Here is a 25296-nt window from a genome sequence, read left to right as displayed (position 1 = left end):
TTTACTTCTGCATAATCCCACATTCCAGATGGGTACTTCAGGCAACTAATTTGTCCCATTTCAATATATGGTATTTAGAGGGCTCTTCGATTGAAGAAAGCCTATTCTTGTTGTTTCGACCATCCTGTCTAATCTTCCATGCCAGACTGGAACAGAGAATTGTGTGCTTCTTCCACCATACTGGCAGGCCCTATTTGCTGTTAATAAAACCAGTCTTCCCCTTTCTGCTCCTCACCTTCTTCTTTGCTTAGTTTACCCTTATGTTCTATTCTCCCCTGTTGTGTCAAAAGCCGGCCGCGGTGGTCTAGCGGTTCTGGCGCTGCAGTACGGAACCGCGGGACTGCTGCGGTCGCAGGTTAGAATCCTGCCTCGGGCATGGGTGTGTGTGATGTCCTTAGGTTAGTTAGGTTTAAGTAGTTCTAAGTTCTAGGGGACTTATGACCTAAGATGTTGAGTCCCATAGTGCTCAGAGCCATTTGAACCATTTTTTTTTTTTTGTGTCAAGTTCTTCTTACATCCAGACAGAAAGTTTATGTCGCCTGCGAACTGTGTCTGCCTGAGACAGACAGCTTAAAACTGTAATGCATTCTGTTTTGTGAGGCAAGCGCTGTTTAATTTTTTTATAGATGTTTGGATCCTACCTCCACTCCATATTGCGATAGAAGATCACTGATAATTGAAAGCGTTGTTGCCAGCTTTCAGGCGCAAGCTGCAGAAGGCTGACACCAGTACTGCCGTAGCTATCTAAAAATGCTGCAGCATTGAGGCACTATCATAGACAAGTAAACTTAATTCAGTTTCGTGATTGATCGTGGTAGACATGCAAGTAACTGGGCCAAACCCACTTTAACTATCACGTACAATGACGGGAAAAAAATCACCGAGCGAGGTGGCGCAGTGGTTAGCACACTGGACTCGCATTCGGGAGGACGACGGTTCAATCCCGTCTCCAGCCATCCTGCTTTAGGTTTTCCGTGATTTCCCTAAATCATTTCAGGCAAATGCCGGGATGGTTCCTTTGAAAGGGCACGACCGATTTCCTTCCCAATCCTTCCCTAACCCGAGCTTGCGCTCCGTCTCTAATGACCCCGTTGTCGACGGGACGTTAAACACTACCCACCACCGGGAAAAAATCTCTACCCAAAGAAGGAATCGTGCGACATAAACGAAATTTGGTGCATGTTCCAGCATCTGAAAGACGATGTCTAGTGAAAAATTAAGTGAGTCGCACAAGACTGGCGCTAATAGAGCCACTATGAGGATGCAAATAAGGTTCGCTTTAAATACAACTTGTAACTGTCGTGGTCGTTAGTTACCTTTGAGACTGGACGTGGTGAGTTGATGTTATCTCGAATGCACTTAGGGCGACAGAGACACCATTGTCAATACTTCACCGAGTTCACTGAGGACGTTTAATAGGTCTCCGAGAAGCTGGATGTTCCTTCTATGATTATTTATTTAGCGTATGGCAAGTACAAATCACGTATGAAAAATCTAAAAGTACATAACACACAAAACAGTTACAATATCACAAACAAACATCTAGGTTAGAAATATAATCGATTGCACTGTTAGTCGCATCCATGAAGTCCCTTGTTGGCCCAGGGTAGGCCCTCAGAGGGCATTCTACCACGATATGGTGAATTGTCTGCCTGTCGGCGCCGCAGTCGCACTGTGGTGATGGCACTATGCTCCATTTGTACAAGGAGTCCGCACAGCGGCCGTGGCTCGTCCTGATCCTGTTAAGGGTAGACCAGATTTTGCGGGGCAAGTCAAAGCCCCGAGGTCTGTTACATGTTCCCAATAAGGTGTTAACCTGAGGCGGTGTCTTTTCCTCCCATTTTTCTCTCCAGCGGTCCTCAAGAATAAAAGCGTTCTTTACCAGATCTTTGGCACTTGCGAGAGGGGGGTGTCTGGATTTCAATCTATTTTGCTCAATTCCATTACTCAGGGTGTGGATAGGAAGATCTGGGCTATTTTGGATTTTTCGACACTCCCTGACAAGTGCGTGTTCTCTGCGCAAATGTGGCGGCGGGATATGGCTCAATACAGGCAGCCATTGGACAGGAGTTGACCTGATCGTTCCAAAGATAATCCTCATCGTTTGGTTCAAGACTGCATCCACCTTCTTGATGTGAGCACTATTTAACCATATTGGGGAACAGTACTCTGCTGCAGAATAGACAAGTCCTAGTGCAGAGCTACGCAGAACGGAGGCAGTGGACCCCCAACTAGTGCCACAAAGCTTTTGGACAATGTTGTTTCTAGTTCTGACTTTTTCAGCAGTGTTTACAAGGTGTTGTTTATAGCTCAATGTTCTATCGAGTGTCACGCCCAGATACTTTGGTGTTCTATTATATGGAAGAATGCCGCCATCAAAGCGGATCTTGAGCTCTTTGTTTGCTAATTTGTTATTCAGGTGGAAACAAGTGGCCTCTGTTTTGGATGGGCTGGGTTGGAGCCTCCAGTCACGGGAGTATTTTCCTAGAGTGGTCAAATCGCTGGATAGTGTGATCTCAGTTTCCTCCATCACTCGATGTTGTGTGGCCAAGGCCCAGTCGTCCGCATATCCGAACATTTTGGATCTCGTCCTAGGCATATTGGCTATATACATGCTGAAAAGCAGTGGAGCCAGTACTGAACCTTGGGGCAGGCCATTATTAAGTTTCATGAATTTACTTCTGTTGTTACCGATGACAACTTGGAATGGTCTATTGTAGAGCATTTCGTTGATAAGGTTAGCCGTTTTTAGACATGGCACGATGCGGAGGAGCTTATAAATCAGGCCCTGTCTCCAGACAGTGTCGAACGCCGCCGTCAGGTCAACAAATACCACTGATGTTTTTTGCTGTCTTCGGAAGCCCGCCTCGATGTAGGTTGTTAGAGCGAGGACCTGATCCGTGCAGCTTCTTTTCGGCCGGAAGCCCGCCTGTTCTACCGGTACAGCCTCCAGGATGACTTCGCTCATTCTGTTGTACATAAGTCTCTCCAGTAATTTATAGATCATGCTGAGTAAGGCGATTGGGCGGTAGCTCTGAGGTTGGTCACTCGGTTTCCCCCGTTTTAATATGGCAACAATTTTAGCCTTTTTGAGAGTGTGCGGAATTTTTCCAGTTTGCAACACGTTAGAGAAGAATCGCGCAAGCCATAATCTTGCAAATTTACCACAGTGAAGCAGAAATTCTGGGTGAATCCCATCAAACCCTGTGGCCTTTCCTGGTTTTATATCGTTCAGGGCCATATTTAACTCTTCGGCTAAAAAGGGTTGGGAATAAGATGTATTGTTCTCTGCTGTCGATTTTAGCTCTTTAAGCTCCTTTTTAATTTTTATAGTATGGGCTCGTTCCTTTGGGGCCCTGGACGTCTTGCTGATGTGAACCGCAACTGTATTTGGGGACATAGCACTGGTCATTCGCAGATTATTACCTCCACCTCCAAGTCTCCGAAGCAAAGACCACGCCCTTCTACTTGATCTTGTAAAATCCATTTGTTCCACGGTCTCCATCCACTTAGCACGCCTGGCCGCGTCTAGGCTATGTAATAGATCGTCTGCAATTTCTTTATCCCCATTGTCCAGAAACTGTCTATAAAGCCGTTCACTTTCCTCGCTCCATCCTGGAACATATTCTTTTCTGAATCCTCTGGGCATACTAACTTTAGCTGAGCTGATGACGGCTCCAACAAATCTTTCGTAGTTCTTATACGTTGGGGGTATCCATCCAAGGCATTTATCAAGTTTTTCCGAGAAAGCAGCCCAATCTGCCCTCCCAAAGTTCCATCTAGGACGAGGATAAGAGGATATCAGGAGAATAGTAAGACCTATTTCCAAGAGCACTGGGCGATGCTGAGAGTGGGGGAAGTCCTCAAGTACCCTGCGAGAGACCGGCAGGGGTTTGTTGTTCTTGTCAGTTGTAACAAAACTGAGGTCAGGGCAGGTCTCAGTTAGCCAAGCGGCTGATTTAAATGTACCTCGGTCTTTGGCGTCAAAGATTAGTTGAGTATTATGATCTTCTGTCCATTTCACCAGGTCTTCGCCGTTTTGGTCAGATATTCGATATTTCCACAGTTCATGGTGGCTATTGAAGTCACCCACGTATATTGCTGGGTGAGGCAGGGTTTGAAGGGCTTGTGGGGGCCACGATTGCCCTGGAGGCTTGTATATATTATTTATTGTGACTTCACCCACTTTTATAATGACTTCGTGAATCTCGTTTGTGGTAGATGTTGATACGAGAGCCACTTCTTCGATATTTCTCCTGACGTATGTTGCCGTGCCATAATGTCTGTGGTGTGTGGCGCCTATTGGGTCTCCTGAATTGCGACTACGTCAATGTCGTTCTTTGTTAAAACTTTATGCAAGTACATGCATTTGGCTCTACTTATGCCTTCAATATTCAGGTGGCAGACTCGAATCAGCGATCCGAGTTCTCTAGTCAAAGGGTTCGTTTTGCTAGAATTCATCGTGATTTGCCGTGACCAGGAGATCAACTAAGAATTATCTGGTCGCCTGTACTTTGCTAGTTCATTTAGCGTTACCCAGGGTGCACGTGTAGTATTCTACTACGGACGCGAACTAGCTTTACACCCCCCTTCTATGATACTGCATAAAGACATGGCAGGAAAGTAGCCACTGCACATGAGTTTCGCCAGCGGTGGTCACGGGAATGTACGCTCGCAAGAAGCCCGGGCTCAAGACGGGCACGTGACGCTACCGAGAGGGAAAACCGTCGTGTTTGACGTATGGCTCTGGTGCATCATACTGCATCTGCAGCAGCAGTTTCAGCAGCAGATGGCACCACAGTGACACAACGAACTGTTACTAATCGGTTACTTCAAGGACAGCTCTGAGGTAGACGCCCATAAGTGTCAATTCCACAGACCCCAAACCACCGCCGTTTGTGGTTACATTTGCAATGCCTTATCTCGAGTACACTAACTTGTGATCTTGCAGTATTAACCAATGGCATATGTTACCTTTTTTGTCACTAGTGTTCTGACGGGTTTGATGCGGCCCGCCACGAATTCCTCTCCTATGCCAGCCTCTTCATCTCAGAGTAGCACTTGCAACCTACGTCCTGATTTATTTGTTGGGTGTATTCCAATGTCTGTCTTCCTCTGCAATTTTTGCGCTCTACAGGTCTCTCTTGTACCATAGACATCATTCCCTCATGTCTTAACAGGTGTCCTATCATCCTGTCCCTTCTCCTTATCAGCATTTTTCACATATTCCTACCTCTCCAATTCTGCGCAGAACCTCCTCATACACTACTGGCCATTAAAATTGCTACACCACGAAGATGACGCGCTGCAGACGCGAAATTTAACTGACAGGAAGAAGATGCTGTCATATACCAATGATTAGCTCTTCAGAGCATTCACACAAGGTCGGCCCTGGTGGCGACACCTACAACGTGCTGACATGGGGAAAGTTTTCAACCCATTTCTCATACACAAACAGCAGCTGACCGGCGTTGCCTGGTGAAACGTTGCTGTGAAGCCTCGTGTAAGGAGGAGAAATGCGTACCATCACGTTTACGACTTTGATAAAGGCCGGATTGTAGTCTATCGCGACATTGCTGCTCGCTTTGGTCGAGATCCAATTATTGTTAGCATAGTATGGAATCTGTGGGTTCAGGAGGGTAATACGGAACGCCGTGCTGGATCCCAACGGCCTCGTATCACTAGCAGTGGAGATGAAAGGCATCTTATCCGCATGGCTGTAACGGATCGTGCAGCCACGTCTCGATCCCTGAGTCAACATATGGGGACGTGTGCAAGACAACAACCATCTGCACAAACAGTTCGGCGACGTTTTCAGCAGCACGGACTATCAGCTCGGAGACCGTGGATGCGGTTACCCTTGACGCTGCATCACAGACAGGAGCGCCTGCGATGGTGTACTCAACGACGAATCTGGGTGCACGAATGGCAAAACGTCATGTTTTCGGATTAATCCAGGTTCTGTTTACAGCATCATGATGGTCGCGTCCGTGTTTGGCGACATCGCGGTGAACGCACATTGGAAGCGTGTATCCGTCATCGCCATACTGGCATAACACCCGGCGTGATGGTATGGGGTGCCATCGGTTACACGTCTCGGTCACCTCTTGTTCGCACTGACGGCACTTTGAACAGTGGACGTTACATTTCAGATGTGTTAGGACTCATGGCTCTACTCTTCATTCGATCCCTGCTAAACCCTTCATTTCAGCAGGATAATGCACGACCGCATGTTGCAGGTACTGTACGGGCCTTTCCAGACACAGAAAATGTTCGACTGCTGCCCTGGCCAGCACATTCTCCAGATCTCTCACCAATTTAAAACGTCTGGTCAATGGTGGTCGAGATACTGGCTCGTCACAATACGCCAGTCACTACTCTTGATGAACTGTGGTATCGTGTTGAAGCTGCATGGGCAACTGTACCTGTACACGCCATCCAAGCTCTGTTTGACTCAATGCCCTGGCGCTTCTAGGCCGTCATTACGGCCAGAGGTGGTTTTTCTGGGTACTGATTTCTCAGGATCTACGCACCGAAATTACGTGCAAATATAATCACATGTCAGTTATAGTATAATATATTTGTGCAGTGAATACCCGTCTATCATCTGCATTTCTTCTTGGTGTAGCAATTTTAATGGCCAGTGGTGTACTTTACCTGATCAGTCCATCGAATTTTCAACATTCGTCTGTAGTACCACATCTCAGATGCTTCAATTCTCTTCTGTTCCGCTTTTCCCGCAGTCCCTGTTTCACTACCATACAATGCTGTGCTCCAAACGTACATTCTCAGACATTTCTTCCTCAAATTAAGGCCTATGTTTGATACTAGTCGGCTTCTTTTGGGCAGAAATGCTCTTTTTGCTATTTATAGTCTGCTTTTGATGTCGTTCTTGCTCCGTCTGTCATTGGTTGTTTTATTGCCTAGGTCGCAGAATTCCTTAACATTATGTACTTCGTGATCATCAATTCTGATAAGTTTCTCGCTGGTCTCGTTTCTGCTACTTCTCATTACTTTCGTCTTTCTTCGATATTCTTTCTTCCATATTCTGCAGCCATTACACTGTCCTCTTCATTCAGCATTTTTTTTTTTTTATCCATCATTGCTTCTTCGATGTACAGATTGAACAGCAGGGGTGAAAGACTACATGTTATGCATGTCTTGCACCATTTTTAATCCGAGCACTTAGTTCTTGATCGTCCACTCGTATTATTAAATCTTGGCTCTTGTACATATTGTATATTACCCGTCCCTCCCTATAGCTTACTCCTATTTTTCTCAGAATTTACATAGACAAATGTATGAATTTTGGACTTCGCCACAATGAAATGTAAATCCAGTCCAAGGAATGCTCATTTAAATTCTCTGTAATCCTATTGCTTGGTTGCAGATGTACATCAACTGGTTATCTACTTCAGTCGACGACCATATTGGTATCTACGTTATGATGTCAACAGTCTCATCAGCTGCTTGTTTATGAATCAGGTCTCAACATGCTGAATGTCTTATTACGGTTATCATTACTGGATAGGCTGGCTGTATTCCTTATTGATCTTAATGGATGTGGACATGTTGGCAGCTTTTAAAATTTTGTGACGTGTCTGAACTCTGGCCTAAAGTGTGTTTCAGAGTGGCTGGCTCATCCCTTATATTCCAGGGATGAGCCAGTTGTTTGTTGTGTGTGTGTGTGTGTGTGTGTGTGTGTGTGTGTGTGTGTGTGTGTGTGTCGACTGGACAGGCCAGTGTTAGGCAATGTTCAGTCGGTGAAGAGCCGTCATACGAAGTGGAAACGTGCAACCATGTGCCACAATGCCTCGCCGACTTGTTTTTTTTTTTTGTTTTTTTTCTTTATTGTTATTTTCAAACCCGGGTACAGGCGGGCCAGCAGCAGCATGCTACGCCGCTCTTTGGCCTCAGAGAGACACACAAGATATAAAGGAAGACATCGAGAGAAAAAACATGGTGGACATAGAAACGGAGACAATCACTATTTAAAATACATGGAGCCATTCGCGGGCGTAGAGTCGAAGATAAAATTTGTTCAGACACTTGGACAGAGACGAATATTGTCACACGTGAACAGAGGTGCACAAAACGAATAATACAGAACCACTTAAGCACAAAGCGACGATACACACAGAACACGAGGCATAGATCTCCGGCGCGCGAATGTTCCCCAACCGTGTACGAGTTCGGGGACCTGCCATGAAAGGAGGCGGGGGGTGGGAGAGAGAGAGGGAGAGGGAGAGGGGAGAGCAGATGCCAAGGGCAGGGGAGATGGGGGGAAGGGAGGAAGGGGGAGAGGAAGCCCGGGGGAAGAGGGGAGGAGGGAGGAGACAGGGGAAAAGGAAAGAGAAGGGAAGGGAAGAGAAGGGAGGGAGGGTGCCGAAAGGAAAGGACACAGGAAGTGATCAAATTTGGTAGGAGGGGTAGATGGAGGGGAGGAGGACATCATCAGGCAGGGGTGCTGGTGGAAGCCACCTTGGGAGAGGGTGAGGAGGGTGGAGAGATGGAGACCAGGTGGGACGTGGGAATACAGGCGCGGCAGCGGGTGGGGGTGGGAGAGGATGGGTGAGACAAGCGGATGAGGAGGATCCAGTTCGCGGGAGGTGTACAGGATCCGCATCCTTTCAAGGAAAAGGAGGAGGTGGGGGAAGGGGATGAGATCATATAGGATCTGCGTGGGGGAGGGGCGACGGATGCGATAGGCGAGGCGGAGAGCATGGCGTTCAAGGATTTGGAGGAATTTATAAAAGGTAGGGGTGGGGCGGAGATCCAGGCTGGATGGGCGTAGCAAAGGATAGGGCGGATGAGGGATTTATAGGTGTGGAGGATTGTGGAGGGGTCCAGACCCCACGTACGGCCGGAAAGGAGCTTGAGGAGACGGAGTCGGGAGCGTGCCTTGGCTAGAATTGTCCGGAGATGGGGAGTCCAGGAAAGGCGACGGTCGAGGGTGACGCCAAGGTACTTAAGGGTGGGAGTGAGGGCGATAGGACGGTCATAGATGGTGAGATAGAAATCAAGGAGGCGGAAGGAAGGGGTGGTTTTGCCTACAATGATCGCCTGGGTTTTGGAGGGATTGACCTTAAGCAACCACTGGTTGCACCAAGCGGTGAACCGGTCAAGATGGGATTGGAGAAGGTGTTGGGAGCGCTGCAGGGTGGGGGCAAGGGCAAGGAAGGCGGTGTCATCGGCAAACTGGAGAAGGTGGACAGGGGGTGACGGCGGCGGCATGTCCGCCGTGTACAAAAGGTACAGAAGGGGGGAGAGGCCGGAGCCTTGGGGCACACCGGCGGAGGGGAAAAAGGTGTACGAATCTGTGTTATGGATGGTGCCAGGAAGGACGGCGGGAGAGAAGCCGCGCCGACATCACAGGGTGGAATATCAACATGTGAGTGCATTCGGATTTGGCAGAATGACTGGTCTTCGGGAGGCGGGTTTGTCGTTCTGTGACAATGCGGCTTGTACAAGGCACGCTGGTTCCTCTTCCACACACCGCTTGGTGGCTAGCGGAGTATACAGGGTGGTCCATTGATAGTGACAGGGCCAAATATCTCACGAAATAAGCATCAAACGAGAAAACTACAAAGAACGAAACTCGTCTAGCTTGAAGGGGGAAACCAGATGATGCTGTGATTGGCCCGCTAGATGGCGCTTCCATAGGTTAAACGGTTATCAACTGCGTTTTTTCAAAAAGGAACCCCCATTTTTTATTACATATTCGTGTAGTACGTAAAGTTTTAGTTGGACCACTTTTTTCGCTTTGTGATAGATGGCGCTGTAATAGTCACAAACGTATAAGTACGTGGTATCACGTAACATTCCGCCAGTGCGGCCGGTATTTTCTACGTGTTACATTACCCGTGTTAAAATGGACCGTTTACCAATTGCGGAAAAGGTCGATATCGTGTTGATGTATGGCTATTGTTCTCAAAATGCCCAACGGGCTTGTGTATGTATGCTGCTCGGTATCCTGGACTACATCATCCAAGTGTCCGGACCATTCACCGGATAGATACTTTATTTTCGGAAACAGGAAGTGTTCAGCCACATGTGAAACGTCAACCACGACCTGCAACAAATGATACCCAAGTATGTATTTTAGCTGCTGTCGCGGCTAATCCGCACATCAGTAGCAGACAAATTGCGCGAGAATCGGAAATCTCAAAAACGTCGGTGTTGAGAATGCTACATCAACATCGATTGCACCCGTACCATATTTCTATGCGCCAGGATTTGCATGGCGACGACTTTGAACGTCGTGTACAGTTCTGCCACTGGGCACAAGAAAAATTACGGGACGATGACAGATTCTATTTAGCGACGAAGAGTCATTCACCAACAGCGGTAGCGTAAACCGGCATAATATGCACTACTGGGCAACAGAAAATCCACGATGGCTGCGACAAGTGTGACATCAGCGACATTAGTGGGTTAATGTATGGTACGGCATTATGGGAGGAAGGATAATTGGTCCCCATTTTATCGATGGCAATTTAAATGGTGCACTGTATGCTGATTTCCTACGTATTGTTCTACCGATGTTTCACTGCATGACAGAATGGCGATGTACTTCCAACGTGATGGATGTCCGGCACGTAGCTCGTGTACGGTTGAAGCGGTATTGAATAGCATATTTCATGACAGGTGGATTTTTTCGTCGAAACACCATACCATCGCCCGCACGTTGACCGGATCTGACGTCCCCGGATTTCTTTCTGTGGGGAAAGTTGAAGGACATTTGCTATCGTAAACCACCGACAACGCCTGACAAAATGCGTCAGCGCATTGTCAATGCATGTGCGAACATTACGGAAGACGAACTACTCGCTGTTGAGAGGAATGTCGTTACACGTATTGCCGAATGCATTGACGTTGACGGACATCATTTTGAGCATTTATTGCTTTAATGTGGTATTTACAGGTATTCACGCTGTAACAGCATGCGTTCTCAGAAATGATAAGTTCACAAAGGTACATGTATCACATTGGAACAACCGAAATAAAATGTTCAAACGTACCTACGTTCTGTACTTAAATTAAAAAAAACAACCTGTTACCAACTGTTCGTCTAAAATTGTGAGCCATATGTTTGTGACTATTACAGCGACATCTATTACAAAGCAAAAAGAGTAGTCCAACTAAAACATTCAAATTTCTTTACGTACTACACGAATATGTAATAAAAAGTGGGGGTTCAAAAAATGGCTCTGAGCACTATGGGACTTAACATCTATGGTCATCAGTCCCCTAGAACTTAGAACTACTTAAACCTAACTAACCTAAGGACAGCACACAACACCCAGCCATCACGAGGCAGAGAAAATCCCTGACCCAGCCGGGAATCGAACCCGGGAACCCGGGCGTGGGAAGCGAGAACGCTACCGCACGACCACGAGATGCGGGCATGGGGGTTCCTATTTAAAAAAAAAAACGCAGTTGATATCCGTTTGACATATGGCAGCGCCATCTAGCGGGCCAACCATAGCGCCCTCTGGTTTCCCCCTTCAAGCTAGACAAGTTTCGTTTTTGGTAGTTTTTTCGCTTGACGCTTATTTCGTGAGATATTTGGCCCGGTCACGATCAATGGACCACCCTGTATATGTAGATGTAGAACAGTGAGGCGTATGCAGAACCACTGGAGAGAAGCGGGTCATACACAATGTCGACAGGTTACTGAACTACTCAGGGTGACAACAGCTTGGTTGGTTGTAACAGTCAGAACAGCTTCATCCACAGTGTTGGTGCGACGATGGAGCCCTGCAAGGGGTGTGGACAAGCCTGCGTCGACTGTTCAATGCTATCTGCTGCAGGCTGGACTTTGTGGCACGAATGCCGCTGCATCGGCATCCACTGACCAGTACCAATCAACGCCGCAGACTGTAATGGCCACGTGAACGCCTACACTGGCCTGCTGAGTGGAAAAAAGTTAATGTTTCCAGACCCCGCTCCAGGTCATCCTACAATAAGCATTTGGCGCCGCCAGGGTGAACCCAATTAGACTGTATTGTTGAGCGTCATAGTGGGCAAATGCCAAGTGTGGTGGTTTGGGGAGCCATTGAGGGCAATCTGAACAGCTGCCGCCACATGTGGGAGTTTTACAGGCCGAGGTGATGCCTCTCCTGCAGATCGTTCCAAAGGCCATACTTCAGCAGGACAACACCAGGCCACATGTGCCGATCAATGTGCAAACCTTCTTCGATGGATGACCACAGCTTCCCTGGCTTGCCCATTCGCCTGACATATCGCCCATCGAGCATGTCTGGGATGTGGTCGGTCAGTCGCTGTTCGTTCAGGTGTTCCTGAAGCCGCAGTTGATGCTTTCGGACATACTTACACACCGCGTGGCAGAGTATTTCCCAGCAGCTCACTCAGGCATTCTTTGATTCCTCGCCACGACGTCTAGTGGCTGTGATTACAGCTCTCCGTACTGAATTTCCGCAGTCACAGTGCATGAACTTGTCTACGGTCCATAATCATTTCTGTAGTGCCCCGTCCTTAATACGTAGAATAAATTTCGTTGTGACCACAACTCTCGATCTTGGCGTTCCACTTCTTCCAAACAGTTGTGTATCAGTACAGTCTATCAACCATAACCTGCAACCAATTGATCGAAAATGTATCGCGTGTTTCATTGCAGGTTTGGAGCCTTGTGGACATAGGAACATCAGCGAACAGTCTGAACACCTATCACTACATCGATGACGATCTAAGTGCAGCCATCGACAAATTTAATAGTCACGTATACACAGACGTCGAGAATCCACTCATAAATACAGGTGATACTCTCAACAATCATTTGGCACTAAAGGGCGAGGACGGCAGACTGAGCAGCACAATGGATAAAGCACTATCCCAGACTCGAGGTGAGCGAACCGGGATTTCCATTTTGCGCAATTTAATGTTTGTGGACATTCTTGTTTCCTGCATGAACACAAGTAGCATTGTATATTCCGTGAACACAATTTCAGTTTCAAACGTTTCTCACATTACTTTTTTTCATTAGTGCATCGCACCTAATCCGAAGCCTGATGAACTGCAAGATAAGATTTTACACATCAAAAGTGCTAAAAAAATTATTCATAATATGTTTCTACACGAAAGGCATGACTACAGACCCTGTTCCATTCCACATTTTAATGGAATGCTGTATTCCATACAGTCCAATTAAATTTATAAGATTAAATTTTTCCCTGAGTAACAATAAAAAACCGTTTTGACATTCAGTGTGCTACATCTCATCCGTATACGTAAGTACATTGGTGTAATTAATTTGTGTACCTAATGTGAAGTCATTCTTTGGACTTCTGAAGTTATCTGTGATGAAATACAGGGACAACGACTCGCACAGAAGCCAGACATCAATTAGAGTTGAAAGACATGAACGAAGGAATATGCTGAGAAGGGAGTGCAGTCTATCCCCTAATTTATACAGTCCGTACATAGCGCAAGCAATGATGGAAATGAAGGATAAATTTGAGAAAGCAGGTAAAGGTCACGGAGAAAAAAGAACTTTAGCTTTGTTGTTGAAATCATAATCCTGTCAAAGGCTTTGGAGACTTGGAGGATTAATTGAGAGGAACAGATAGTGTCTTGAAACAGATTACAATATGGACATCAACAGAAATAAAACAGGGTAAGAGAATGTGGTAATCTAATTAAATGAGGTGACTCTCAGTGCGTTAGATTGGAAAATGAAATGCAGAACGTTTTCCGGAGAGCACAAATACTGGTGATTACAGAAGTAATGAGGACGTAAAATGCAGAAGCCATAATCAGAAAATGAGATCTTGAAAAATGAAATTGTAAGGAGTTTTGAAATGGTTTCTATTCGAAGGCCGCGCAGTCGAGAATCAGTATGAAAGTTTTAGCCTCCCCTCTCTTCCTTTTCTTCTCTCTTCCTTTTCTTCTCTCTTCCTTTTCTTCTCTCTCTTTTCTTCTTCTGTTTTCTCTCCTCTCGCACCTCTCTCCCTTCTTCTTCGTTTCTCCTCTTTCTTCTTCCTTCGTCGTACCGCGGCTATATCTCCGGGTTTTCAACACAAAAAAAGAAAGGAGAAAGGGGGCACATATGTGTGGTTGATCACGATGACGTAGTGTTATGTGTGTCACCCTTTGAGTAGATTGATGGCTGAAGCAGAAACATTCCTCTTACAGTAAAAGGTAAGCGCTCTCTTTTTTAAAAAAAAGGTAAATCGTAGTGTAGACTATAATGTCTATCGTTTCACCAAACTGAAGGAACACGACACAGTTTGTAAAGTTTCAAATTCGGATGAAGTTTATTGATCCCAAGGAGTTGAACCAAAACTAATCCGTTCCAAATGTCATTCACAACGAGAGTAGTTAGTTTTCTGGTGTGTGTGTAGTGGTGACTAATGACAGAAATAATCGTTTCGGCAATTCTATCACAATCTGTTTATGGGTTGCAAAGCAACGTATCAACCAGCTGACTATTCCGTGATTAATATCTGTCATATTCAAACAGTAAATCAACTCACACTTGCTTTAAGCATCATGGACACTTACTATCCCTTCCGATAATTCTTTGATGATTATTATTAGCCGGCCGGAGTGGCCGTACGTTTCTAGGCGCTGCAGTCTGGAGCCGAGCGACCGCTACGGTCGCAGGTTCGAATCCTGCCTCGAGTGTGGATGTGTGTGATGTCCTTAGGTTAGTTAGGTTTAAGTAGTTCTAAGTCAAGGGGACTGGTGACCTCAGATGTTAAGTCCCATAGTGCTTAGAGCCATTTGAAACATTTTCTTCGGGAGGTGCGAGATCCAGGCTGTGAAGTTTTGTGAGCTCCTCTCGGGCGCGCAGACTTGTGTGGGGCTGTGCGTTATCGTGGGGGGAGGATCTACAGTTTTCTGGCGACGAACGCTCTGAAGTGGTTTCTTCGATTGCCTGAGGGTAGCACATAGTACATTTCAGAGATGATGTTGCACAGTGAGGGAAGGCATGAAACAAAATAACCCCTTGTAACGTCTACTGGCAAAACACATATTATATATGGTAAAAAAATTGAACTGGATGATTATATTTTTATTTCTGCATGGACAATGATGTGTGAACTTTATGTAATAAAGAGAAACCATTATGTGTCATGTTTTATACTTGTATAAAATTATGTATCAATTTTTTAAAGATAATATCTGTGTCGGGGACTACTGGAACCGCCACAGACGATATTTATTAAATATCAAAAAAAGATGTAAATGTAACACCAATATTGACAACGAAATAATTTTCAGTACCCTTTTAAATAACTGCAAAGTAAGAAAGATATGTTGAACTTTATAGCGAGTTACAGTAACGAAACAATGTTCCTTTTGTAGAAAGCCAGATCCTATAATAATAAGAACATAATATATTCTGTTTTGTTGAAAATTAATGATCCAAAGAAAGTCACAGCACAGCATCCCTAAAAAGTATTTCAGGGCTCTTTTCGTAGCGACATATTTTACCTCAACCATTTATCAATCAGTGTTGGTTTAGGCCTCTTAGAGGTTGTCAGGACCAGATCTTTAGCTTACGGCAAATAATGGAGAAGTGTTATGAGTGGAACAGGGAATTGTATCTATGCTTTATAGATCTAGAAAAGGCATATGACCGGGTTTCCAGGATGAAGTTATTGTCTGTTCTACAAGATTATGGAATAGGAGGCAAACTTTTGCAAGCAATTAAAGGTCTTTACATGGATAGTCAGGCAGCAGTTAGAGTTGACGGTAAATTGAGTTCATGGTTCAGAGTAGTTTCAGGGGTAAGACAAGGCTGCAACCTGTCTCCACTGTTGTTCATATTATTTATGGATCATATGTTGAAAACAATAGACTGGCTGGGTGAGATTAAGATATGTGAACACAAAATAAGCAGTCTTTCATATGCGGATGACTTAGTTGTGATGGCAGATTCGATTGAAAGTTTGCAAAGTAATATTTCAGAGCTAGATCAGAAATGTAAGGACTATGGTATGAAGATTAGCATCTCCAAAACGAAAGTAATGTCAGTGGGAAAGAAATATAAGCGGATTGAGTGCCAAATAGGAGGAACAAAGTTAGAACAGGTGGACGGTTTCAAGTACTTAGGATGCATATTCTCACAGGATGGCAACATAGTGAAAGAACTGGAAGCGAGGTGCAGCAAAGCTAATGTAGTGAGCGCTCAGCTACGATCTACTCTCTTCTGCAAGAAGGAAGTCTGTACCAAGACTAAGTTATCTGTGCACCGTTCAATCTTTCGACCAACTTTGTTGTATGGGAGCGAAAGCTGTGTGGATTCAGGTTACCTTATCAACAAGGTTGAGGTTACGGATATGAAAGTAGCTAGGATGATTGCAGGTACTAGTAGATGGGAACAGTGGCAGGAGGGTGTCCACAATGAGGAAATCAAAGAAAAACTGGGAATGAACTCTATAGATGTAGCAGTCAGGGCGAACAGGCTTAGATGGTGGGGTCATGTTACACGCATGGGAGAAGCAAAGTTACCCAAGAGACTCATGGATTCGGCAGTAGAGGGTAGGAGGAGTCGGGGCAGACCGAGGAGAAGGTACCTGGATTCGGTTAAGAATGATTTTGAAGTAATAGGTTCAACATCAGAAGAGGCACCAATGTTAGCACTGAATAGGGGATCATGGAGGAACTGTATAAGGGGGGCTATGCTCCAGACTGAACGCTGAAAGGCATAATCAGTCTTAAATGATGATGATGATGATGATGATGATGATGATGATGATGATGACCATTTATCAGTATATTAGTTGTTAGGCGAGCAATAACAAAGAGAGTGAAACCCTTCAGAGTGCCAGAAGACCGACGCCATTACTTTACGAGGTGAGAGTCCGACTTTCAACCTTTTCTTTGGAGGAAAGTTGGTGTGGCACCATTCCATGAATTGCAGTTTCGTTTCAGGTTCGAAGTGACGAACTCATGTTTCATCGTATGTGACGATATTCGACAAAAAAATTGTCACGATCAGTGTGCTAAAGTGCGAGCGCTTGCGCACAGATGGTCTTCCGTTGCTCTTTATGATCTTCTGCTAGACGGCGAGGAACAGACCGGGTACGCACCTTTGAATACTGCAACTGCTGGACAACTGTGTCGGCACTACCAACAGAGACGTCCTGTTGTGCAGCCAAGTTTTTGATTGTGACCCGTCTATCGTCACGAATGAGAGTGTCCGCACGTTGCAACATTCCAGGAGTCACAGCGGTGTACAGCCGAGTGGCAAGCGGGAGATCGGACAGATGTGCATGACCTCATTGGCACGATGACAGCCCCTCGCCCAACGACTCACCGTGCTTTTGTTCATTGTCATGTTTCCGCTGACATTCTGCAAGCGCCTTTGAATATCTGTGATGCTCTGGTTTTCTGCCGAATTGGACCTAATGATAACTCTCCGATTAGAAAGCACTTCCGTTAGAGGCGCCTCTTCGAATACTGTGTGTAGCAGCGCCACCTATCGAAATTTCATGAAACTGTAGGGGTTGAAGCAGCAATATTCCATGACGTCGCACAACAAAGTCTGCATGTTTTTAACCGAAATTGGCTGACAAAAAAATGTGTTGCCTTACTTGTTCCGCAGTGGATACACCAGTTCCAGTGCGATCACCGAAATTAAGCGCTGTCGAGCGTGGTCGGGACTCGGATGGGTGACCATCCAGGCCGCCATTGCGCTGTTGCCATTTTTCGGGGTGCACTCAGCCTCGTGATGCCAACTGAGGAGCTACTCGACTGAATAGTAGCGGCTTCGGTCAAGAATACCATCTTACGACCGGGAGAGCGGTGTGCTGAACCCACGCCCCTCCTTTCCGCATCCTCCACCGAGGATGACACGGCGGTCGGATGGTCCCCGTAGGCCAGTCGTGGCCTGAAGACGGAGTGCTTACTTATTCAACGCTTCCCGTAGCAACGTCGAATAAAAATGTGTTAGGAAGACTCTCTTGGAAGTATTTGTCTAGACTGTATGACACTGAAATGTGATGATGTAGATTGGATAAGCAGAAGTAATGAAGAAGTATTGAGTCTAATCAGAATGAAAGCGAGCTTTGTGGCGCCACCTGGCTAGCAGAATGCACAGGTTGACAGGTTGATACACGTCTTGAGACATCAGGAGTTAGTTAATGTGGAAATGGAGGCCAGTGGTGGGGTAAAAACAGTAGAGGGCGACCAAGGATTCACTTTAGAAAGCAAGTTCAAATTCATGTAGTTGGAGTAGCTATACATAGGGGAACAGACATGCACGAGATAGAGTAGCATGGAGAACTGCAGCACACCAATCCTTGAGCTAGAGAACATGTTTTATCTTAGATAGAGCAATATAATTAATTGTCGTGTAGTTCATTTTTTATGTTTCTTTACTAAACTTTCCAAAATAATCCTTGTTGGTTTTCCTCTCCACGCTTCCTGCCTACCCACCCATTTCCTTTCTCCTGCCAGACATAAGAACATCAATTCTACAGGTTAATTATAAATAATAACTGACACAATGGAGAAATAATTTATAATCGTGGAACTAACGCAGCAAGCACGAGCAAGCTACATTCAGAAACCGTAATGAGCCCAGGTGTGTAAGCCAGCTTACGTAATGCATTCAATTGAATTACCAACCCGGCTGGTTAGTGCACATTATACACCGAGAATCTTCACTGTTTTAGTAGAATTAGTAGAATGTGTGTACTCTGAATGTGTTTATTTTCATTTTGGTTTATTCATTTCCTTTTGTGTTAAAATTTTAGTTATGAGAAATACAACTGATATTTATTTCCATTTCTGCTTCAGTTACTAAGGCGGAGTTGATTTTAGGCGTCTTCTTCTCTGTTATCCAGTTTATCTGTGGCATACTTCTCATCTATGGAGCAATTCAGGTAAATTGTCTTACTACAGAAACACACTATGTTTATCAGAAAATGAACAACACTTCATTTTGACACTTTTTGTTTCATTCTTGCTGTTTTAAAGTATTAAATGATTGAAAAACTAATACTTATTATTATTCTGACAGAGAATTGAAAGTTTTATTTAAAATTCAGAAATTTATCTTTTCTATTTAAATGTTTGTATTATCTGTTTTGTATGAGTGGTTAGACATCGTTTTCTGTGGCTTATCGGCAGCTAATTGTTAAGTGTTGTCGTGAGTTCAAAATATTCTCTGAAGAGCTCCAAAATTCCATAGAATTGCTAGACCTTGCTGAGCTGTATCCGAAGATGGCGTTGAGCGGCTGTAACTCTTCTAAATAGCATTCGATGGAAAATCCAGGATGCAATGTAACAATATCGTGAACGGGAAAGTTGCTACTCACCATATAGCGGAGACACTGAGTCGCAGATAGGCACAACGAAAAGACGGTCACAAATATAGCTTTTGGCCAGTAAGGCCTTCGTCAAAATTAGACGACAAACACACACATACACATTAACACTGGACTCGCATTCGGGAGAACAACGGTTCAGTCCCACGTCCTGCCATCCTGATTTAGGTTTTCCGTGATTTCCCTAAATCGCTCCAGGCAAATGCCGGGATGGTTCCTTTAAAAGGGCACGGCCGACTTCCTTCCCCTTCCTTCCCTAATCCGATGAGACCGATGACCTCGCTGTCTGGTCTCCTTCCGCAAACAACCCAACCCAACATACACACTAACGCAAACGCAACTCATACACTCATGACTGTAGTTCCCTGAGACTTCAGTCATCAGTGTGCGAGTTGCGTTTTTGTGAGTGTGTATGTTTGGGTTAGTTCGAACGCGAGTATTGTTTGTACCGCCCTACACATTCCCCGCAGGGATCATATCCTGCAACGAACAGTTCACTCAAATGCACACAAGGTTATACTACACTTTGAAATGAAAAACAAAGGCCGTATTTCTCTATATTATTGTTTTTACTGCTCACTCTACAGTTGCCTAATTTTGCTAAGAAATACAATTTATTAGTTCTGTTGAAATGCTTCTTATTTAGCAGTGAACATTAGTGGTCTTTGTTTTCAAGAGGACGAATACATAATGTTGCCAACATATCATGTGTGAAAGTAAAGACGCAAATGTGTACCAGTATTGTCAGCTCTCTCTGTTGCATTTCAGGAAAATGCTGGCATACTTCTTCCATGGGTGGTTGTGGAAACCTTGCTACTCATAGCAGGGACTGTAATGGGCATTGTATCATGTATTAAAGCTTTTGCGGTTATCGAATCAACTATCGCCGGCAGTATTACAGTTGTTTGGCTCGTCCTCTACTTTCGTAAGTACACAATTATTATGCAGTCCGATGCAAAAGTCGCTCTACTCTCACTACAGTTATATAGTTTTCGTTGACACACATGGTACTAGAAGCACGCCAATAGGCTGTTATCATAATGCACACGAAACTATTTGCTAGTTACAATAGTTTGAAGAGCCTTTTGTTGCACATCGATCTGTCATTCAGTATTATTAAACAGTTATCTCACAGAAAGCTTGCATTTGGTTTATCCTCTGGTAGTGGTTCTTTTTTTAGCCCTATTCCTCAGATTGGTATTTCATGACTCTCTCTTTCTATTAATTTTTCATAAATTTCGCACACTTCTGCCCTTTCCTTCATCGCACGTACTCTGGCACAGTGTGTTGCCTCTGTCTACAATCAAACACCATAACTTCATTTTCGACACAGTGATACGTAGATCCTTTGAAAAGCTTCGGATTTTCTATAGAATAGAATAGAATAGAATACAATCTTTACTTGCCTTTCAGTATGTTTTCCATACAATTGTCATCGTCAGTGTGTTCAATACATTTTTTAAAATTACAATAATTATTATTGTACATAATTGTACCTGTGCAGGGCAATCAGATACGCATGCTAAAGTAATATTGATAATACAACAATTATTCATTCACAATAGTAGTAATAATAATAATAATAATAATACATCATAACAGTAAAATATACAATAGTATCAAGATATATTTATGGTACATCTTATGTATCCATATAAAAAGTCTTTGCTGGTACATTACTGTAGGTATAATTCATATGGCAGTTTTTTGTTTCATGTAGCATATCTCTTTTGTGTCACTGTTTAGAAACTCATCAAGTGAGTAATATGGCGTACATTTGAGCCACACTTCTATTGTCTGCTTATAGTTATTCATCGGTAGTTCGCTCACAGCTTTTGGGAGTTTGTTATAAAATTTCAAGCTAAGGTGTTTATGGCTCTTTTGTGTTAATGTCAGCCTTGTGTATGGTAGGTCTATGTTACTATTATTTCGAGTATTATGAACATGCACTTCAGATCTTAAGTTAAAGTTTTTTACATTCTCTTTAGCATATATTAAACAATTATAAATGTATATACTAGGTAGTGTCATTATCTTTAGTTCTTTAAAATGATTTTTGCAACTTTGTCTTGGTGCTAGTCCTAAAATGCACCTGACTGCTTTCTTCTGCCAATTGAAGATGGTACTTGAACCCACTGAGTTACCCCAAAGTTGTGAATGGAAAAAAGCAAAGTATGTGGAGATTAGCAGATTTTTACTGATAACGTGTCTAAGCTTGTGTGATAGAAAGAGAGTTCGAGCAAGTTTGCCACATAGATAATTTGTGTGTCTGTCCCATGTAAGTTTTCGATCTATACGTAAACCTAGCAACTTGACATTTTTTGTATTCTGTTCAATTGGTTTCAGGGTGAACTAAATTTCTTCAGTTTTCAATTTGTTTATTGATAAAAGGTTGGCTCTGCACCAGTCACTGCTCATTTCAGTCACCCGACTAAACATATCCATTAGCACAGTACTGAGAAATTTGGCATTAGTGGGCTATGGCAGCTGCCGATCAACGCCAAGTGCCTTTGCCAACAGTGTTAAGTTCAAATGGCTCTGAGCACTATGGGACTTAACACCTGAGGTCATCAGTCCCCTAGACTTAGAACTACTTAAACCTAACTAACCTAAGGACATCACACACATCCATGCCCGAGGCAGGATTCGAACCTGCGACCGTAGCAGCAGCGCGGTTCCAGACTGAAACTCCTAGAACCTCTCGGCCACAGCGGCCGGCCACCATTGTGTCGCCTGCAACGCCTCTTCTGGGCTCGTGACCATATCGATTGGATCCTAGACGACTGGAAAACCGAGGCCTGGTCAGCTGAGTCCCGAAAAAAATGGCTCTGAGCACTATGGGACTTAACAGCTATGGTCATGAGTCCCCTAGAACTTAGAACTACTTAAACCTAACTAACCTAAGGACAGCACACAACACCCAGCCATCATGAGGCAGAGAAAATTCCTGACCCCGCCGGGAATCGAACCCGGGAACCCGGGCGTGGGAAGCGAGAACGCTACCGCAGGACCACGAGATGCGGGCGCTGAGTCCCGATTTCAGTTGGTAAGAGCTGATGGTAGAGTTCGAGTGTGGCGAAGCCTAGGGCCCAAACTATCAACAAGGCAGTGCGCAAGCTGGTGGTGGCTCTGTAATGGTGTAGGCTGTGTTTGCTTGGAGTGTCAGGGTCCTCTGACCACACTGAACCTATTATTGATTGGAAATGATTACGTTCGGCTACTTAGAGACCACCTGCAAGCATTAAACGACTTCATGTTCCCGTGACAGTGCGCTATGCCACCTGGTGACAACTGTTCGCGATTGGTTTTGAGCAACATTTAGGACAATTCGAATGAATGGTTTGGCCACCCAGCTCCCATCGAACATTTATGGGACATAATCGATAGTTCAGTTCGTGCACAAAATCCTGCACAGGCAACACCTTCGCATTTGTGGACGGCTATGGAGGCAGCATGGGTCAATGTTTCCGCAGGGGGCTTCCAACGACTTGTGTCCATGCCACGGCAAGATGCTGTTCAAGGCAGGGCAAAAGAAGGTCCGATACGATATTAGGAGCTATCCCATACCTTTTTCTACCTCAGTGTAATGGCTATGAGCGAAGATCCATATACGTACTATGAAACGTCCCCATAGAACAATTTTTACAAGACTGTCCTTAAACTGACACACAATATTTTTAGGCGCAACGCAATCTGACTTTAAAAAATCCCTACAAAAGAATGACCCTGACTAACATTAACCTATACCTTTCACAAATCACTTACCTCACAAAAATCTTCGTTACTCAAGCTACAGCAATGCAGCGAGCGCCACTACTGCCAGCTAAATAACAGATTCAAACTACGGAAGGCACTAACTACTAGTAGGCATAGTTAGCAAATGAAAGATTTTAATAGAGAACAAACAATGTATTTACCTTAATAGTCATCAAAAGTCATAATACATACAGCAGTTCATGACATCCATTTTTACAAATTTCAAAACTCCGCCATTTCTCTGCCCACATCCACCACTGCTGGCGGCTCACCTCCAACTGCGCAACGCTACGCGCTGTTCACATCCAGCTGCCCAACACTACAATGGCAGACAACAATGCAAACTAGCCACAGACTACACACAGCGCAGCCAGTGATTTTCATACAGAGCGCTACGTAACGTTGCCAATAAGAAAACATAAACAGCCTACTTACAGTACATTCAAAAGTGTTCAAAAATGCCGTATGAATATCCCAGACACTGAAAGAAATCCAATGGCTCTAAATGTGAAAGATCTTTTAATAGCAAAAATATCAATAAAAATGATATAACAGAGGAGGTAGAAGACTGTATATTTGGTTAGTCATTCCCCACAAGTTACAAAGTGAACAGGCATAGAAATGAATCTGACCGTAGATGTAGTACAAAATTTCGAAACACGAGAGTTTTAAAAATAAATTATAATCATGTCTTGTTGGTCATAGCTTCTACAAATGAAAAGAATTTTTAATTCTGGATTTGTAAACACAAGCAAACACAGAATTAACAAGTAAACTTCCATACATAATGCACATAGTAACTGGACTATGTGTGTAATAGCACTGGCTCAGCTGTCAATAGGAGCTAATTGGTAGTTACTGAGTATAACTTGAAAAGCAGTATCCTATTCAAAAGCTTTCAGTCTATTTTAATTGATTAAATATATATAGTATACACATGAAATAAATAAAATTAATAAAACACGAGTTTCCTTTTACAACAGCATACAGGTTAAATTTCTGCCATTTGTTTGCCCCTTGTTAATCTACTCCTGAAGATACTGGTTGTTGATGAGATATGTGAATCACACACATTGCATGAATGAATCATTTGCTGTTCTGTTCATATCTAGTCCATACAATTTATTTCTAAGTGATAACCCATTGCATTTGATTAGCTTAACATCCGCATACATCCTGCGTGTATCTCTGGCTTTTCTCTTCCAGTGCTCAGCGTGTACTCCCTCGTGATCGTCTACAGTTACTACCGGGATCTCCGTGGTAACCCACGTCCTGTCAGGCTGATAGAGGAGAGCGAGGATGCGGAAATGTGAAGAGAGGTGAAAGCAGTTGAGTGTTTGCGTCACCATTACTTCTGCGAAACGTGTAGGTCATAAAATTCCTTGAGACTCAGATTTTTTCTTGTGCATACATTTACGAATCTTGAAGTAACCAAAGTTATCAGCTGTCACTTTTGGTTTTGACAGTGCATATAGAAACCATGTAGAACATTTATCACGAACAGTGTCTACATTTTAGTAGCGATATACTAATGATTCCACTTGCTATTTCCCTTTTCACAAACAGAGAGTGTCATAAATAATTTCAGAGACCATTCATGTCTACAAGAACTCTTTCCACACTATTCTCAAGAGAATTTTGTATATATCACCCTCAATTCCTGCATCTAACAAAGCGTAGTTTACTATCTGCTATACAATTTGCTCGAACAAAATATACGTATTTATTTACGTTATGTGTATTTCCATTTGAGTAAGTGAATGATGATCGTCTTCATCTCATGTTACATATAGTTTGTAGTACAAAATGTAAGATGTTTTGATTATTTACTGTTGCTGACTAAAGATTAATGTTTGAATGTATTTTTACTGAAATTAATAAATGACTAATTTTTATAATTCTAGCTTCACTAATTTCATTCTGTAGTTGACTCCACTTCGTGACACTATAGGTTATTGTAAATGATTGGCAGACTTCTGTTGGGGACAGTATGACAGCAGAAACTTGTCAAAATCTGTGATGTTCACAAAAGCGAGCAAACTTATTTTCAAGTTGGCAAGACAGCTCCTGAATATTTGACTGAACCATCGCTGTACAAAGCAATTTACATACATAAATCCATCCGTCACTTATTAGAAATTCTAAATTATAAAATATCACCAGTTCCGGCTTTCAGTAGCTTATCCCAGGAGTTTCCTGTGTCAATAATGTATGCCACAGAAGTGAAACTTTCTTTTGA

The 25296-nt window shown here is 43.9% G+C and overlaps 1 protein-coding gene across 2 annotated transcripts in view; it reads left to right on the top strand.

Moving 5' to 3' along the window:
- Positions 1–24888, top strand: part of LOC126106539 (uncharacterized) — a 38215-nt gene extending 13327 nt beyond the window's left edge. Inside the window, exons 3-6 of one of the 2 annotated variants that reach the window (XM_049912879.1) lie at positions 12641–12779; positions 18772–18857; positions 20070–20226; positions 24264–24888. In XM_049912879.1, the coding sequence (XP_049768836.1) occupies positions 12641–12779; positions 18772–18857; positions 20070–20226; positions 24264–24370 (489 nt within the window). In that variant the 3' untranslated portion in view covers positions 24371–24888. Of the gene's footprint in view, positions 1–12640; positions 12867–18771; positions 18858–20069; positions 20227–24263 lie in introns of both variants that reach the window. The other variant, XM_049912878.1, reaches the window with a different exon arrangement.
- The last annotated feature ends 408 nt before the right edge of the window (positions 24889–25296 follow it).

Source organism: Schistocerca cancellata, chromosome 10 (genome assembly GCF_023864275.1).
Source record: "Schistocerca cancellata isolate TAMUIC-IGC-003103 chromosome 10, iqSchCanc2.1, whole genome shotgun sequence".
Classification (NCBI taxonomy): domain Eukaryota; kingdom Metazoa; phylum Arthropoda; class Insecta; order Orthoptera; family Acrididae; genus Schistocerca; species Schistocerca cancellata.
The sequence above is the reverse complement of the archived record's forward strand: the minus strand, read 5'-3'. Positions and strand labels throughout refer to the sequence as shown.